General features: G+C 38.5%; 1 protein-coding gene across 1 annotated transcript in view; it reads right to left on the minus strand.

Moving 5' to 3' along the window:
• ZNRF2 (zinc and ring finger 2) overlaps positions 1-17,869 on the minus strand; it is an 87,042-nt gene that overhangs the window by 33,284 nt on the left and 35,889 nt on the right. The window contains exon 2 of the mRNA XM_055420938.2: positions 2,261-2,356. Coding sequence (XP_055276913.1) covers positions 2,261-2,356 — 96 coding nt within the window. The remainder of the gene's footprint in view (positions 1-2,260; positions 2,357-17,869) is intronic.

The raw sequence follows: 17,869 nt of genomic DNA on the forward strand, positions 1-17,869 counted from the left end.
GTACTAAGTATTGTTGTTATTTATAACATTTTAATTGCAAACTGGTACTGCTTTTGAGCAGCTATATGCTAAAAGAAGGGCAATAAAACTGAATTTAGTGCCACATAAAATAGGTATACAGTTTTGATAACTGGATAAGACTGTTTCTTGTATGACCACTTCTGATCCATCATCTTATTTATAAGGTAATACATGCTAAATTTTAAAATTACTACACAAAACAAGAAGCATTTTCAAATTCTTTTCCCATTTAAGCTATTATATAAGATTGAGCAGAGGAACTCTTCACTTGCCAGGAAAAGAAGGAGGGCTCTTAATCACAAAAGATCACAACAAGAGGAGGAGACGGCACTAACTTATACCTGCATAACAAACCTCATTTATCATGATTTTCCTGGTAATCCTCCATAACTGGCCTCCCCATCTTCACTTTCTTCTTTGTCTGCAGCTGAAGATGTTATTAAGCCCACATTATAAGCTACCCTGGAGATCTCATTTTCTCAGGAATACTTTCTATGAACCCAGGAGGTATACATGTTAATAAACTTTTGTTTTCCTCTTATTAATCTGTCTTTTATTACAGAGGTATCAGTCAATAACTCAGAAGCTAAGGGGATCATTCTTTCCTTCCCCTACAGGCCTTTGCCTCAGAATTCCCACAGCCTGTGAGGGGAGAGTACATTACAATCTGCTGCCTCTATCTAACCTAAACCAATCAATCACAGTTCTTCCTTCTTTTCACTCATAGTTGACTACTGTCCATTTAAAAATTCAAGAATCATACATGTTTATAAAGAAGCTGTTTTTGCTTCTTATTGTGAATGTCTATAGATACCCATATATATTTAACAATTTAAAATTTTTCAGGCCTACCTACCTTATAGTAGGTAGCTCTTCTTAAAAGTGACTGAAACTTCACTTTTTCTATTAAGTTTACTAATGTCTAAACTGTCAAATATTTAAAACCTGAATTCTTGGATCAAGGTATCCCCAAACAGAAGGTTATATACTGCTCTTTAAGCCACCAAATAAGTGATCTATTAGAACACTTTAATGACCCAGGCACAGCTCAACTAGGAAATTAAAAACTGCCAAATATCAACACATAAGAAGACTATATCCAAAAATACTGCACAAAAAATAAACAGCATACTAAGATTATGTGCAAATATATTATATGGTAAAAGGAAATATACTTGTCTTTTAAAATTCAAGGTGAGAGTATTAATATTTAAGGATATTCATTTTAAAAACACTTGTAATAAACATAATAATTATGGAGAATGATAAGATAATAAAGTATGAGAAACAAGCCCAATCAATTTTATCTCAAATTTTGAATCTGTCTTTTTTTTCTTAAGTAACTAAATTTCAATTAGATTATTCAAAGTAGCCAACTCAATTTTCTAACGCAAAAAGGTTTATATATAATCAATAGGTACATATACTATTCAAAGAAAATGCTAAAAGCTACTTTTATTTATTCACTAGAAAATGGGGGAAAGTGCTCAATTACTACTATAATAGTGGGGCTGAAGCACCACCTTATCAAGAGAGACATTCCTAAATCACTTTGTAAAAAAGCTACTCAAAATAACATGTTCATTTCAATATTAAATTGTACTCCCACAAGTTTCTATAGTCTGAGGAGAAATCTCAGATTACTGACTAAGTGTTACTACACCGATTAACCTTTGGTTGATCCTAGGCTGTAGGATCCATCTGTTTTATTTACTGGTGTATCCCAAGTTTCTAACACTATATGCCTCATAGGTGACAGGTACTCAAAAACCATTTGCTAATCAATGAATCAGTCTTTCAACTGGCTTCACTTTACTGGTACTCTTCTTACTCATTCTATTTCAAACCAAATTTTACATTTGAAAAATCTAAAATTTCTCCACGGATTTTGAAGGCTTCTTATCAATAAAATTTTGAAAAAATCTCTCATTTTTCCTTTATTTCACTCTATTCATCTGAAGTCACAAATGAACTACTGTTTTTTTCCCCAAGTCTACTTCAAAATGTATTACAACTACACTGAAAGTTTCTCCTATGATTCTGAATATCTGGAGATTGTGGTCAGGTGAGAATGGCATGGCCAAAGTACCAGACCTAATCAGGGTATCAGTTAGCTCAGGGCTCAGAGACAGTCCTTCCTGGCCTTTTAACTTCTACCTGAAACATGAAATTCATAATACATTTTATAAATATAATTACAGTGATAATTTAAAGTATCATTTTAAAGCACTGGACTTACCATTATAGGTTATTCTTGGCTTTGTTAAACACATCACAAGATGCAGATCCATTTCATCTGAGGGTACAAATTTTGAGCATACAGGGCACTTAAATCCTAAAAAATAAAAGAAATCCATGTTACTTAATAATTTTAAATATCCAGCCTTGCTTTTTAAAAAAGGAAGAAAAAGCATTTCAAACTTCAGTATTATACATACATTAACATACTACCTATGCGCAACTTGAGTTGGAAAAAGTTTGTGACTATAGTATCTGGCTTAAATCAGTTTATGAACACCATCCAGCTTCAATGAAGAGAATCTGATTCATTACAAAACTCTTGTATCCTTTTCTAATGTATGGTTCCAATCATTTTCACTTCTTATTTTTTTTATTAATCTGAACTTACGATTTTGTTATAATAGCTTTGTATTCTGACCATCTTTCCTGACAGTACCTTTCCCAGCTTGGTACAGTACAATTTGAGTTGCAAGGTTTTATAGCTAGATAGTACCTTACAAACTATTCTATTCTACTGACCTTTTAAAAATTTATCTGATGAAGACAGTGAAGGCTTTCATGGAACAGCAAAATCAGGTATAGAATCTAAGACTCCTGATTCCTACCATAGTGGACTTATTGCAATACCACAAGTCACAAAGCAAACAGAAAATAGCACCAAATGGCAAATTTCTTAGTCAATTTTGACACAAATATTAGTTTCCTACAATATTCAATTTGCACCAAGTACTTGTCAGAAGTACTCTATTAAAAATAAACCGGTAGACTGAAGGAGGGAATATGTCATGAATTCAGCTCTATCCTGCTCCCTCACTTACCAAGGGTAACCATGGGTCCTTGCTGTTTCCCTGTAGACTGACTTACTGCTCTCTCCTCCAATAGCCCCAACATGCATAAGCAGTGAACTGATAAAGTCCATTTATAGTCTGGTGAGGAACAACTTATCAGAAGTGGCACAAAAAGATGGCCTGAGCCAATTCGTTTTTCTTGAAAATATGACTAAGAAACAGCAAGAGGTCATGGGTCAGCTGTAGACAGCTGAAGCAAAAAAGGCACATGACGTTAAGAGACTGCGGTGGGGTATCTATTCTGGGTCACGTGTAGGCTGAACTGACAGGAGAAAACCATCAGCAAGCACAGGAAAGTAGCTCACATGGAGATCTTAGAGCAGATGTGCAGAGAGGAGCAAAGTGCTGTGAGAAACAAGAAGTAAGGGTGGTGGGAAAGAAAAAAAAAAGTCCCTAAAAGCTGACCCAGATTGTGGTAGCTTTCTACTTCTGTATATGCGTGCTCTTATAGACACTCTCCTCCTTTCGTCTTGACATGAAACCCACTGCAGCTCAAGACAGAGTAGAGTCATACCTCACGCAGAGCTCTGTTGAATAGGAAAAGGTTTTGGCATGCATACTTAATCCATGTACTCAACTTCCTAAATGAAATACGTGTTTCTGAGCAGTTTTTCACATTGTATTAAATACATTTTAAAAGAAAGGAATAAAGGTATATTTAATTCCCACTTCTTAAAAACCACCAAAAAAGAAAAAGAGGATCAATCTAAAATTAAACTACAAAAACAGCTACAACCCTCAAACAATTCTGACACAAATACTAGCTACTGCATCAATGTGGCAAAACATGCATCAAACGGGGAGAAGACGAAGAGACTCTCAAGCAGCATTCCTATTTCCAGAACCATTAGCAATCTTTTCCTTAGAATTGCAAAAACATCCTTCCCTTGAAATTAAACAGGACATTAAAAAAATTTTAACTACTTAATTTTCTAACTACTGATCAAAATCATATGCATACTGGCACATGAACTCTAAATTATCAAACAAAAGTGCACAGCCATGAACCTTGGAGACACATCCAACTGCCCACAAAGTAGAGCCTAAGGAAACAAACCGTATAAAGAACCACCATCAGTTCAGTTCAGTCGCTCAGTCATGTCCGACTCTTTGCGACCCCATGAATCACAGCATGCCAGGCCTCCCTGTCCATCACCAACTCCCGGAGTTCACTCAAACTCATGTCCACAGAGTCGGTGATGCCATCCAGCCATCTCATTCTCTGTCGTCCCCTTCTCCTCCCGCCCCCAATCCCTCCCAGCATCAGAGTCTTTTCCAGTGAGTTAACTCGTCGCATGAGGTGGCCAAAGTATTGCAGTTTCAGCTTTAGCATCAGTCCTTCCAATGAACATCCAGGATTGACCTCCTTTAGAATGGACTGGTTGGATCTCCTTGCAGTCCAAGGGACTCTCAAGAGTCTTCTCCATCACCACAGTTAAAAAGCATCAATTCTTCAGCGATCAGCATTCTTCACAGTCCAACTCTCACATCCATATGTGACCACTGGAAAACCATAGCCTTGACTAGACGGGTCTTTTTGGCAAAGTAATGTCTCTGCTTTTTAATATACTATCTAGGTTGGTCATAACTTTCCTTCCAAGGAGTAAGCGTCTTTTAATTTCATGGCTGCAATCAGCATCTGCAGTGATTTTGGAGCCCAAAAAAATAAAGTCTGACACTGTTTCCACTGTTTTCCCATCTATTTCCCATGAAGTGATGGGACCAGATGCCATGATCTTTGTTTTCTGAATGTTGGGCTTCAAGCCAACCTTTTCACTCTCCTCTTTCACTTTCATCAAGAGGCTTTTGAGTTCCTCTTCACTTTCTGCCATAAGGGTAGTGTCATCTGCATATCTGAGGTTATTGATATTTCTCCCGGCAATCTTGATTCCAGCTTGTGCTTCTTCCAGCCCAGCGTTCCTTTGCATATAAGTTAAATAAGCAAGGTGACAGTATACAACCTTGACGTACTCCTTTTCCTATTTGGAACCAGTCTGCTGTTCCATGTACAGTCTGACTGTTGCCTCCTGACCTGCATACAGGTTTCTCAAGAGGCAGGTCAGGTGGTCTTGTGTTCCCATCTCTTTCAGAATGTTCCACAGTTTAACACTGGATCATTTGACTGAATGGTCCACACAGTCAAAGGCTTTGGCATAGTCAATGAAGCAGAAATAGATGTTTTTCTGGAACTCTCTTGCTCTCTCCATGATCCAGCGGATGTTGGCAATTTGATCTCTGGTGCCTCTGCCTTTTCTAAAACCTGCTTGAACATCTGGGAGTTCACGGTTCACATATTGCTGAAGCCTGGCTTGGAGAATTTTGAGCATGACTTTACTAGCGTGTGAGATGAGTGCAACTGTGCAGTAGTTTGAACATTCTTTGGCATTGCCTTTCTTTGGGATTGGAATGAAGACTGACCTTTTCCAGTCCTGTGGCCACTGCTGAGTTTTCCAAATTTGCTGGTATATTGAGTGCAGCACTTTCACAGCATCATCTTTCAAGATTTGAAATAGCTCAACTGGAATTTCATCACCTCCACTAGCTTTGTTCGTAGTGATGCTTTCTAAGGCCCACTTAACTTCACATTCCAACCAGCCAAAATACCAAAAAACACATGCAGGGACAAAAGACCATGGGAAGACGGCAAAGTAGAATGCACTCAGGGAATCTACCTCCCCACCTAGACAAAAACTGAATGGGTGGAATTTGTTTGAAGGAACTATTCTGGAAGTCTGCAATCTACTGAAGGCTTGCAGCTTCCAGGGGAAGGAAGGCTTGGACAATACACTGTGGTTAATTTCAGCTCTTAGCACAGAGGCAGTTACCCTTCCCCCCCATTCCCAGCCACACAGCAGGCAGTGGTGCACTTGTTCCTGGTAAAATCTGATTTCCAGAGTTACCACATTAGATTTAAATATTCAGTTTTCAGGAAGAAAAAAAAAAGTTATACAAAGGAACAGGCCCATTCAAAGGAGGGGGGGGAATCAGCAGAAACTGACCCTGAAAAAGACCTGATGGCAGATATGCTAGGGAAAAATCCTTTAAAATGCCTGTCTTAGAGATGCTCAATAAAGAAAGGTATGCAGAAAGCTAAGAAAATGACAAATGAGCAAAATATCAATAGAGAACAAATAAAAACCAACAAAAAATTCTGGAGCTGAAAAGTATAATATCTGTGTTAGCAGCTCAGTCATGTCCAACTCTTCGAGATCCCACAGACTGTATGTAGCCCACTAGGCTCCTCTGTCCACAGGATTCTCCAGGCAAGAATACTGGAGTGAGTTGCCATTTCTTTCTCCAGGGGACCTTCCCAACTGAGGTCTTCCTCATTGCAGGCAGATTCTTTACGATCTAAGCCACCAGGACTGAAAAGCATAATAACTGAAATGAAAAACTTGCTAGAGGGATTCAAAGGCAGATTTGAACAAGAAGATGAAAGAAAACAGTGAGTGTGAGGATAGGACAATGAAGTTATCATGTCTTAGGAGCGGAAAGTAAAGAAGACTGAAAAAAGTTAACAGGGTATGAGACCTGTGAGACACCAACAAGCAGACCAAAATATACATTTGGGAGTCCCAGAAGAGAGAAGGGAGTAGAGAAAATATTTGAATAATGGCTGAAATCTTCCCAAATTTGATGAAAGACATGAATATAAACATGTGAGACACTCAACAGCCTTCATGTAAGATGAGGTCACACTAGGTTATATTATAATCAAATTTTAAAAAGATAAACTATTGAAAACAGGGATCTTCAATATGATTATAAGCAGATTACTCATGATAAACTTGGATTCCAGAAAGTAACTGGCAGGTGGAGAAAGGAAAAAACTATTAACTAAGAATCTTACATTTAGGGACTTCTCAGGTGGTCCAGTGGATAAGACTCCACACTCCCCATGAGTGTTCGATCCCTGGTTAGCGAACTGGATCCCACATGCTGCAACTAAGACCCACCTCAGCCAAAAAAAAAAATCTTATATCCAGCAAAAGTTCTTCAAAAGTCAGGGAGAAATGAAATTCCCAAATAAACAAAAGCTGAAGGAGTTTGTTATCACTGACATGCCCTACCAGATATGCTCAATGGAGTCCTACAAGTGGAAATGAAAGGATACTGGACAGTAACTCAAAGCCATATGGAGAAATAAAGATCTCAGGAAAGGTCTTTAGATCAAGGGAAACTGTTATCAAGGTGCTATACTGGAGGAACTGCACCTGAAAAGCTTAAACTATAACCGGACCTGACTTAGATAATAAGTCTGTTGCTGTTCAGTTGCTCAGTCATGTCCAACTCTTTGGAACACCATGGACTGCAGCACACCAGGCTTCCCTGTCCACCACAAACTCCTGGAGCTTGCTCAAACTCATGTCCACTGAGTCGATGATGCCATCCAACCATCTCATCCTCTGTTGTCCCCTTCTCCTCTTGCCATCAATCTTTTCCAACATCAGGGTGTTTTCTAATGAATTGGCTCTTTGCATCAGGTAACCAAAGTATTGGAGCTTCAGCTTCAACATCAGTCCTTCCAATGAATATTCAGGATTGATTTCCTTTAGGATTAACTGGCTTGATCTCCCTGCAGTCCAAGGGACTCTCATGAGTCTTCTCCAACACCACAGTTCAAAAGCATCAATTCTTTGGCGCCCAGCTTTCTCTCTAGTCCAACTCTCACATCCATACGTGACTACTGGAAAAAGTATAGCTTTGATCAGATGGACCTTTGTCAGCAAAGTACTGATTCTGCTTTTTAATATGCTGTCTAGGTTTGTCATAGCTTTTCTAAGGAGCAAGCATCTTTTAATTTCATGGCTGCAGTCACCATCTGCAGTGATTCTGGAGCCCAAGAAAACAAAGTCTGTCACTGCTTCCATTGTTTCCCCATCTATCTGCTATGAAGTGATGGGACCGGATGCCATGATTTTAGTTAAAAGCTGAGTTTTAAGTGGACTATGGTATATAGTCTCCAAGAATAGTTGCTATCAATTTCACGCATCCTGTTCCTCACATTAAGCAGTCCAATTCTCCTCCTGTGAGTATGAGTCAGCCTTAATAACTTGATCAATGGAATACATAACTGATGCTCTGGGATTTCTGAGATAAACCTTAAGAAGTCTAGCAGATTCCATTTGAGCCTTTTAGAATTTTCACTTTGGGGACATTTCTTTTCAGAACCCAGCTGACATGCTCTGGAAGTTCCAGGTACACAGAGGGGTCATGGTAAGTACTCCAGTTGGCAGCCCAAGCTGAGCTCAGAGTTAACAACCAATATCAATCGCCAGGCATACTGAGTGAGTTTCCTTAGATGTTGGACTTTCAGATGATTCCAATCTCAATTTCCAACTGTAACTGCTTGAGAGACTCCAAACAGGGAGCTCATCTACTGATCCTAGCTTACTCATCCTAGAACCTAAAGAGATAATACATTTATCTTTTAAGTAAAACACACACAGTAACTTACTGTGACACTCTTTGAAATAGCCTAATATTGCAAACACATAAAAGATTTGCTAAATAAACAATTATGCATTACACATCTCTGCAATGGAACTGCTATGCAAATATTTTTTTAAACGAGAACAGCCTCTATAAACTGATACGAAGAGATGCCCAAGGTAAATTAAATGGAAAAAACAATGTAGAAAAGCAGGCATATGTTACACTCATTACTGTGTACGAAAAAAGAGTAAATAAGAATATACATGTATGTGTATATCTGCAAAAAGAAATACAAGGAAGGATAAATTTCAATTTAAAGTTTACACATGTTACCTACAGGTGGTAAATGAGAATGTAGTGAAAGAAAAACTCAAAGCAGCAGCTACTCCTGGGTCCACCATTTAATGAAGTTCTGGGTCCACCTTTTAATAAAGTTTTAGACTTTTGAACAATGTTAATAATAAGTATTTAAAGATTAAAAACAAATAAGGATTAGGGAAAAGTCTCTAGTAAAAGTAAATGTGTGTATGTCTGTGTATTAGTCACTCAGCTGCTTCCAACTCTTTGTGATTCCATGGGCTGTAGCCTTCCAGGTTCCTCTGTCCATGGGATTTCCCAAGCAAGAATACTGAAGTGGTAGCCATTTCCTTCTCTCGGGGATCTTCCCAACCCAGGGATCAAAGGTGTGTCTCCTGCATTGCAGGCAGACTCTTTACATTCTGAGCCATCAGTCCAGTTCAGTTCAGTCGCTCAGTCGTGTCTGACTCTCCGCGACGAATCACAGCACTCCAGGCCTCCCTGTCCATCACCAACTCCCGGAGTTCACTCAAACTCATGTCCATCGAGTCGGTGATGCCATCCAGCCATCTCATTCTCTGTCGTCCCCTTCTCCTCCCGCCCCCAACCTTTCCTAGCATCAGACTCTTTTCCAGTGAGTCAACTCGTCGAACAACAGACTGGTTCTGAGCCATCCGTCCGTCCGTCCGTTCCGTCTCTCAGTTGTGTCCGAATCTTTGCGACCCCGTGGACTGTAGCCTACCAGGCTTCTCCGTCCATGGGATTCTCCAGGCAAGAATACTGGAGTGCCATCAGGGAAGCTCAAAAGCAAATATAAATGGAAACAAATGAACTCAACTGTATATAAACAGATACAAAGAAAAATACACACACAAACTATTTAGCTCAGTTCTCTAAAAGAGCCTAGAAGCAATGATACTCAGTAGCAAAAAGGCCCTACTCCCAGATCTTGGGTTTTTAAATACTTCCCCCCCACCAAAAAAAAAAGGAACCAGGGATCCTTCAAGAAATGGCTGGTTTTAAGTCTGAGGCAGCAAGAAACAGTGAACCTCAAATATCTTGTTCCAGATTAAGGAAGAGTTCAAAAACTGATATACAGACACAAAAAGGCACAGAAGCCACTTTGAAAGGGCTTCTCCTGGTCAAATTTAGACAATCTAAACATCAAAATGGATGATATAATAAATTATTTTAAATTTGAAAAAATGCAAAGGTACAGATGGATAATTACATATTCTGAAATACCAACTGAAATCACTTAATTAACAAAGATTAAAAGGTATTTCTAAAATGGAGAAACTGGCTGACATTAGCTTAAAAGTCCAAACTTAGTATCACCAACACAAGGGCAAGCTGACATCTGTGTTCCCTGATATGACATACTGTGGGTGTCAAGAGAGTTGGATACGACTTGGTGGCTGAACAACAAGAAGAAAATTTAGAAAAAGCCTCTAACAAAATGTACTCCAAAACTAAAAGAAAAGGGAACTCTGATAATACAATCAATGTAGAAAACAAACTTCAGCATTGCTGATACCCCCCAAACCTTATAATTAAAAGATTTCTATTTTCTCTTTATTTAATTTTGTTTCTACATATTATTTTGGTATCCATCTTACATACTGGAGGTTTTTTTCCATATTTCCTCAACTGTCCCAGTAATTCAAGATGATACTGCATCCATGAAACAAGAACAGGAGGCTATAAACTAGGAACAGAGAAGCAAACAAAAGCTCTGGAAAATTAAAACTTTTGTTAGAAACTAAGAATTCAAATAGATGGTTAAAGTATTAACTTTGAGGTAATAATGATGCCAACTGTTAACAACAATAACATTTACTATATAACAAGAAATTATCTAAGCAATTCAGATGAATTAACTTACTTATCCTTACATCCTTGAGTTAGGCACTACTATTAATCCTATTTTACAAATAAAAAAGAAAAAAGGTAATTAACTTACATAAGATCAGTTAGAAATTGGCAATGAAGAATTCAAACAGGCCTTCTGAATCCAGAGCCTAATTCTTAACCATTACTCTACACATATTTTTTAATCTCCCAGGAAGTAAAACCAAAAGTCAAACAGGAGAGTAAGTAAAATCAAAAGATGGATCCAGGTGGCCTAACATCTAATCAGCTAGAAACACAACTGAGAAAAGAGAAAGAAACTTGTCAAAGACATAATTTTCCAAACTGCAGTTTATGAGTATACAGACTGAAAGAATGTATCCATACAACCAATGAAAAGAAGAGCCATACCAAAGTATATCACCACGAAATAACAGAGCACTCTTGCCTAGAGAATCCCAGGGATGGGGGAGCCTGGTGGGCTGCCATCTATGGGGTCGCACAGAGTCGGACAGGACAGAAGCGACTTAGCAGCAGCAGCAGCAGGGAAAGAGAACGAATCCAAGTTTTGAAAATGAAAAAAGTTCAATATAAAATATCTGAAACATTTTCCCATACTTCTATACTCTTTCATGAAACTAATATTTTTAGAGTCAAGTCCACTTTTCAGAATTAGAATAGCACTAGTGTTCTCAACAGCAACACTTGAAAAAAGACATCTGAAGCAATAACTTCAAAATTCTAAAAGAAAATTATTTCACTTAGACTATATACAAAAACTATACATACTTATACTTGATTGACAAAAACATATTTCCCTGATTAAAAAAACCCATCAAAACCTTTCCTTTGTATGTGCATTCTTGAGAAACTTCTAGCACATATGCTCCACTAAAATAAGGAGTAAACAGAAGGGGAAAACGAGAAAGACACCAAGATCAAGGCAACAAGATCTCTCATAGGAGAAAGGTGAAGGGAACTCCTTGCATAGTTCTGTAGCTGGTCAAGAAGGGGGAGAAAAAGGGTGAAAAAGACAGAGGACAGAGAAGGGGAAGGAAGGGAGGGATAGGAACGGAAGAGAGGGAAACGCAGGGGAGAAGGGAGTGAACTGATGAGGCTTCTTGATGTGTTTAATCATGTGGAAAACAGTACTGTACTTAGTTTTATAATTCTTCGGGCAAGTTTGGGAAAAACTGATAGGACCTTAAAAAATGAAGTAAGCAAATAGATGAGGCAATTAATTCATTATGAAACAAATACATAAAAGGAAATGCAGTCCACAGTCAGAAACAGTAAGTATCAATTCAAGCAAATTGTCATTTCAAAAGACATTCAAAAGGTGGAAGGATAAAAATAAAGCCAGGTGATGTGAAAATCCTCACCTTCCATAACAAGTGGTTGATAACTAGCATTTAAAATAAATTAAAAACAGGAATACAGGTACATTTCTTATAAATAGTAATATTTACTACTTAGTGATATGTAGTAACAAAAATAGCTGTTTTTATAACCAACCAAAGTAAATTTTACAATCAACACCTACAGGTGTTGAAAACAGCTGTCCCCCAAAAAATAAAAACTGGGAGTTGGGGGAGGCTGAAGCAAGAAAAGATTATTTTTATTGTAAGACTAGATGCACTCTGTATTTTCAAAATATACATAATCTTACCTTAATTTTTTAAACTATTTTAAAGGAAGAAGAGCATAGAACATATAAACCAAGTGAAAAGGTTTCCACAGGAGTGTAACTGAAGCTGTAGGCCGCCTCAGATCTCTTCCTCTGCCATTCCCCACTCTACCCTACCCCCACCCTCGTACTGTCTTCACTTACAACAGGGCCAACTAGAACTGGCTCCATTGTTTGATGAATAATAAGAAAGAATCTATTACGGGACCTAACCACTGAAATCTACTATTTAAGGAAAACAAAAACAATAAAAAGGCCTATGAATTAGACAACTTAGAAAATTAACTCAAAAAACAGCTGTCATAGTTCATGAACTAAATAATAAACCTGTAACGGTAAACACTATAAAAATCAGAACAAGACAGAAATAGCTAGCAGTAACATCAATGACATGGAAAGCAGACTTATGAAAAACAAAACAGATGACAGTAATTGGAAAAAAAGATGAAACATAAGGAAACAAAAGGCTAACTGGTTCTCTCAAAGAGACTTGAATCAAAAGAACAGAACAAAATTACCAAGTATCTGAGTGAATATCTAGACAAAAAACCTAAGATGTCTACGATTAAGGGGGAGAATGGCAGAAATAAAACTGGCCTCAGAATTATCCACAGAATAATACACACATTTTACTTGGGACACATTTTATGTGTGGGGAAGGATGGGAAACATGTCTTCATAACTCTTAAAGGGAGGGGTGGCAAGTAGGACTCAAGTAATTCATATCCTCAAAATTTCAAAGACTCAAGACTCAACCAAGAGATTAACCAAAAAAAGCTGTGGTGTTTTACACACACACACACACACACACAGACACAAGGTAGTACACTACATGCTATCATTTAATTGAATAGGTGTAAAATAATTGTAGAAATTATTGCTACAGTATTAGAAATGTCAACAATGCAGAAACGACACAACTAGCAAAAACTGAGATGAGAAGGGCATGATCCTGCTGTGTATAAAAGGGACAAAAAAGACTGGGATGCAGGAAGAACATGAACAGCAGAGATGATCTAGATCACCCTGTTCCTTTAAAACTGGACAAGGCAATGGCACCCCACTCCAGGACTCTTGCCTGGAAAATCCCATGGACAGAGGAGCCTGGTGGGCTGCAGTCCATGGGGTCTCGAAGAGTCGGATACGACTGAGCAACTTCACTTTCACACATTAGAGAAGGAAATGGCAACCCACTCCAGTGTTCTTGCCTAGAGAATCCCAGGGACGGGGGAGCCTGGTGGGCTGCCGTCTATGGGGTCGCACAGAGTCGGACACGACTGACGCAACTTAGCAGCAGCAGCATAGAGGTACTGGGGCTTCCATGCTGACTCAGACAGTAAAGGATCTACCTGCAATGCAAAAAAACCCGGTTCGATCCCTGGGATAGGGAAGATCCCCTGGAGGAGGAAATGGCAACCTATTCCAGTATTCTTGCCTGGAGAATTCCATGGACAAGCTACAGTCCACAGGACTGCAAAGAGCTGGACACAACTGAGCAACACTAACTATAGAGGTACTAAAACATTAATGTTATTATTCTCTCTCTTCTACCATATAACTTTGAGGCTGTCATCAAAACCACACCCAGGGATCATTCTTCTCCCAAGGGTCTTTCTCTAAAGGCTACAGAATGCTCCACCTCAGAGCTGATTTAATCATCCTCTCCCTTTGTGTTTCTTCTATACTTTGATGATACTTCCAATACTGCAAAACAGCACATGGAACTCTAGTTACTTGTGTGTCTATCCTCCTTACTAGTTTTAATGGTCCAGTGAAACAGTCTTTGGAGCCCAAAGACATGGGCACAAACCTGGCTATGTAGTTTCTACTACAAACTATGTGTCCCAAGGGAAGGCATATAATACTTAAGTTCTCCGGGTCTGATTTTTTCCCTATAAAATATTAATATCACTTACATATTGGCAATCTGATTAAGGATTAAAGATTACAAAAATGTACATAAAGTGGCAAAAAACAGCAGCCATTCAATAGACAGTGGTTATTACTTATTGAAATTCTTTTTCAACTTCAAGACAATTCACTTATCTTTTGTGAAGTTCTTAAAACTGCAAAAAATGACGTTTTTTAATGGTAAAATTCAGATCCTTCAGACTAAAGGAAAATGTCCTGTAACAGTTCAATGAGCTGTACCTGTGACATCCAAGTTACTTCATATATTAAACATGAACAGCACCAGTAAACTGTGAATACCTGTACTTTTCCACTTTGATGACTAAGGCAGAAAGGTTCTTCTTTATCCTCTTCAGTACCCACTCTGGCCCAAACCCGACATTTACTTAGCATTTGTACACTGTTTCCTTCTATAAGCAAAAAGGATTGCTCCTACACACAAGTCTGCTAAACATAGAGGCCCTCTGTATAAGCAAGCTCCACAGCCACAGATCCAACCACTAGGATCAAAATACTGAGGAGGACAAAATACTCCAGAAAATAAAACTTGAATTTGCCATATCCTGGTAACTACACAGCATTTATATTGTATTAGGTATTACAGGTAATCTAGAGATGATTTAAAGTGTGCACAGGTTATATACAAATATACATACGCCAATTTTTATACAAAAGACTTGAGCATAGGTGGATTTTCGTGCCCTTGGGAGTCCTAGAACCAATTTCCTTCAGACATGGGGAGACAGTGTACAGCAATCAGCAGGAAAAATCTGTTTCCACAATCAGAATTTGCTGGACAAAACAGAAGATTACAAAGTATCAGGTCCTATTATGAGATTTACATATCAAATTGTCAACTCTACAACAAGTCATCGAATGTACTTGCTTATCAGTTGAGTCATAAACAAAATAAAGACATCAGAGAGGGTCACAGTGGAAAAGCTATCCTCTCAACCACTACCAGAATTCAGGGGAAAGGACAGGAAGATAAACTGTGCTGGATGCTGTGAAGATATAATAGACGCCTGACTTTAGGACTCGTCTACTTCAGCCTTTATAAAAATCCAAATAGTCTGCCCCTCCCAAGGTGTGTTCACCCTTCTATAATCCCCCATGGGTATGGATTTCTCTACCCAAAGATGGCACTCCCAAGTTACCCAAAGTCAAAACTATTTATCTACACATTGCCTTAAACAAAGCTCTATTCCTTCTAATCTCCATTAGGTAATTTAACTGATAAAAACTGCCAGAAGAAAATGATCAATAGGTTTAAAACTCTGAGGTGTATGCGCACTGAATGTGACACACAATGAAATGAATCAATGACAGAGGAACATAGTCAAGAGACTTTTACAGAGGCGACCTCAATTTGCCACACCAAGCTCTTCAAGTACAATAACACAAAACAGTAGTTACCATCTCCGATCTTCAATAACAGAAATGAAGAATATTAAGCTAAAGGAATCTACAGACTGTCCTGGTTTAAACTGCTCATTTAAATAGACTAGCCTAAGTGCAAAGAAATCAAGAACAGAATTTAGCTCTTCTGATGCCTGAGCTATCAAGCTTTCTATCACAGCACCCTGACCTGTGATCATCTTTTACATTACTGCACTAATGTACATTTTCCCCTACACTAGGTGTTTTGCACAATCACTATTAACCTAATACTAACTTAGTGAAGGCAATTCCAATCCTTTCTTCCAATAGAATACACCCATTCATACCTCTATGCCTTTGCTCTTAAATCCAAATGCCTTTTCTCTTATTACAGATCTACTCCCATCCCTTCAAGCCTAGACTGGTTAAGTCTAGATTAAGTCTTTCTATCTCAATAAGACCTTTTAAAAGAATCTGAAACCATGTCCTTCTCTGTCCTACTATATTCCATTTTCAACACACTCTCTCTCTCTCTCTATATATATATATAAAGAATTGATGCTTCTGAAATGTGGTGTTGGAGAAGACTCTTGAGAGTCCCTTGGACTGCAAGGAGATCCAACCAGTCCATTCTAAAGGATATCAGTCCTGGGTGTTCATTGGAAGGACTGATGCTAAAGCTGAAACTCCAATACTTTGGCCACCTCATGCAAAGAGTTGACTCACTGGAAAAGACTCTGATGCTGGGAGGGATTGGGGGTGGGAGGAGAAGGGGACGACAGAGAATGAGATGGCTGGATGGCATCACTAACTCGATGGAGGTGGATTTGAGTGAACTCCGGGAATTGGTGATGGACAGGGAGGCCTGGCGTGCTGTGATCCATGGGGTCGCAAAGAGTCAGACACGACTGAGTGACTGAACTGAACTGAAGCACCTACTACATTTCTTCTATGTAGACTTAATCTCCCAAATTTGATAATACCTGTAGGGCAGAAGCTGCATATCCTTCTAAATATTCTATTCAATCACCCTGCCCCAACATCTAGATAGACCTATAGTCGAGACTCAGTAAACACCTAAATGTATGTGTGAATGAATTGTATAGGTGACCTGAGTTCTAAAAGGCAAGAGTGGCACAATTAAAGGCAGATAAGGAAAATTCTAATTACTGGTAATTTTAACTGCAATTTAATAGAGTCCTAAGCATTGTTTCGGAGAAGGCAATGGCAAGCCACTCCAGTACTCTTGCCTAGAAAATCCCATGGATGGAGGAGCCTGGTAGGCTGCAGTCCATGGGGTCGCTAAGGGTCAGATGCGACTGAGCAACTTCACTTTCACTTTTCACTTTCACACATTGGAGAAGGAAATGGCAACCCACTCCAGTGTTCTTGCCTGGAGAATCCCAGGGACGGGGGAGCCTGGTGGGCTTCCGTCTATGGGGTCACACAGAGTCGGACACGACTGAAGTGACTTAGCAGCAGCAGCAGCAAGCATTGTTTGTAGGAATAAACTGCATTTTGTCTTCTTAGAAATTCAGTTTAAAGATAAAATTCTAAACATGCCAATAAAAAGAAAACATGCAATAAAAAAAAAAGGTAAACAGAGCAACTTCCATAAGCAAGTGTCATAATATAGATGACATTCAGGAAAAGGTCTGGAGTGTACAAAGCAAGATCTCATTTGTCAACAGGACTTGTTCAGAGCTTGGCAAATACAGGATTATCTGATTTGAAAAATTTCCTCAGAAAAGGCAGGGTAATTCACCTTAAAAAAAAAACAAAACCCCACAGACAAGATGAGCTGTAGACTGTCTTCTAACTATCATCGGTTTCTAACTGGCAAAACTTATACTACAAGAGAAAAAGATGCTCAAAATGCCAAAGGGAAACATTTAGGTAAAACCTATATTGCTTAAAAATGACAGCTACTTAAAAGACAAAAATATCCCTAACAAAATTTAAATGACAGCAAAGCAAATGTTTCCACAACACAAGATAGTAAAATACATTTTTACTCTGCTTGACAAGCATTTTTACCAGAGTAAATGTTTAAATCTCGAATCCTAAAAATCATCAAAAACAATCCTTGAGAACCTACAAAATAACATCAGAGTGTATCAATTTGCATAATGAACATTAATGAAGAGCTTAGTTTGTTAGGATTATATTTTAAGTCCATTAGGAAAACATTATTTTC

This window comes from Moschus berezovskii, chromosome 3 (genome assembly GCF_049115385.1).
Source record: "Moschus berezovskii isolate FMDL1 chromosome 3, NW_MosBer_1.0, whole genome shotgun sequence".
Classification (NCBI taxonomy): domain Eukaryota; kingdom Metazoa; phylum Chordata; class Mammalia; order Artiodactyla; family Moschidae; genus Moschus; species Moschus berezovskii.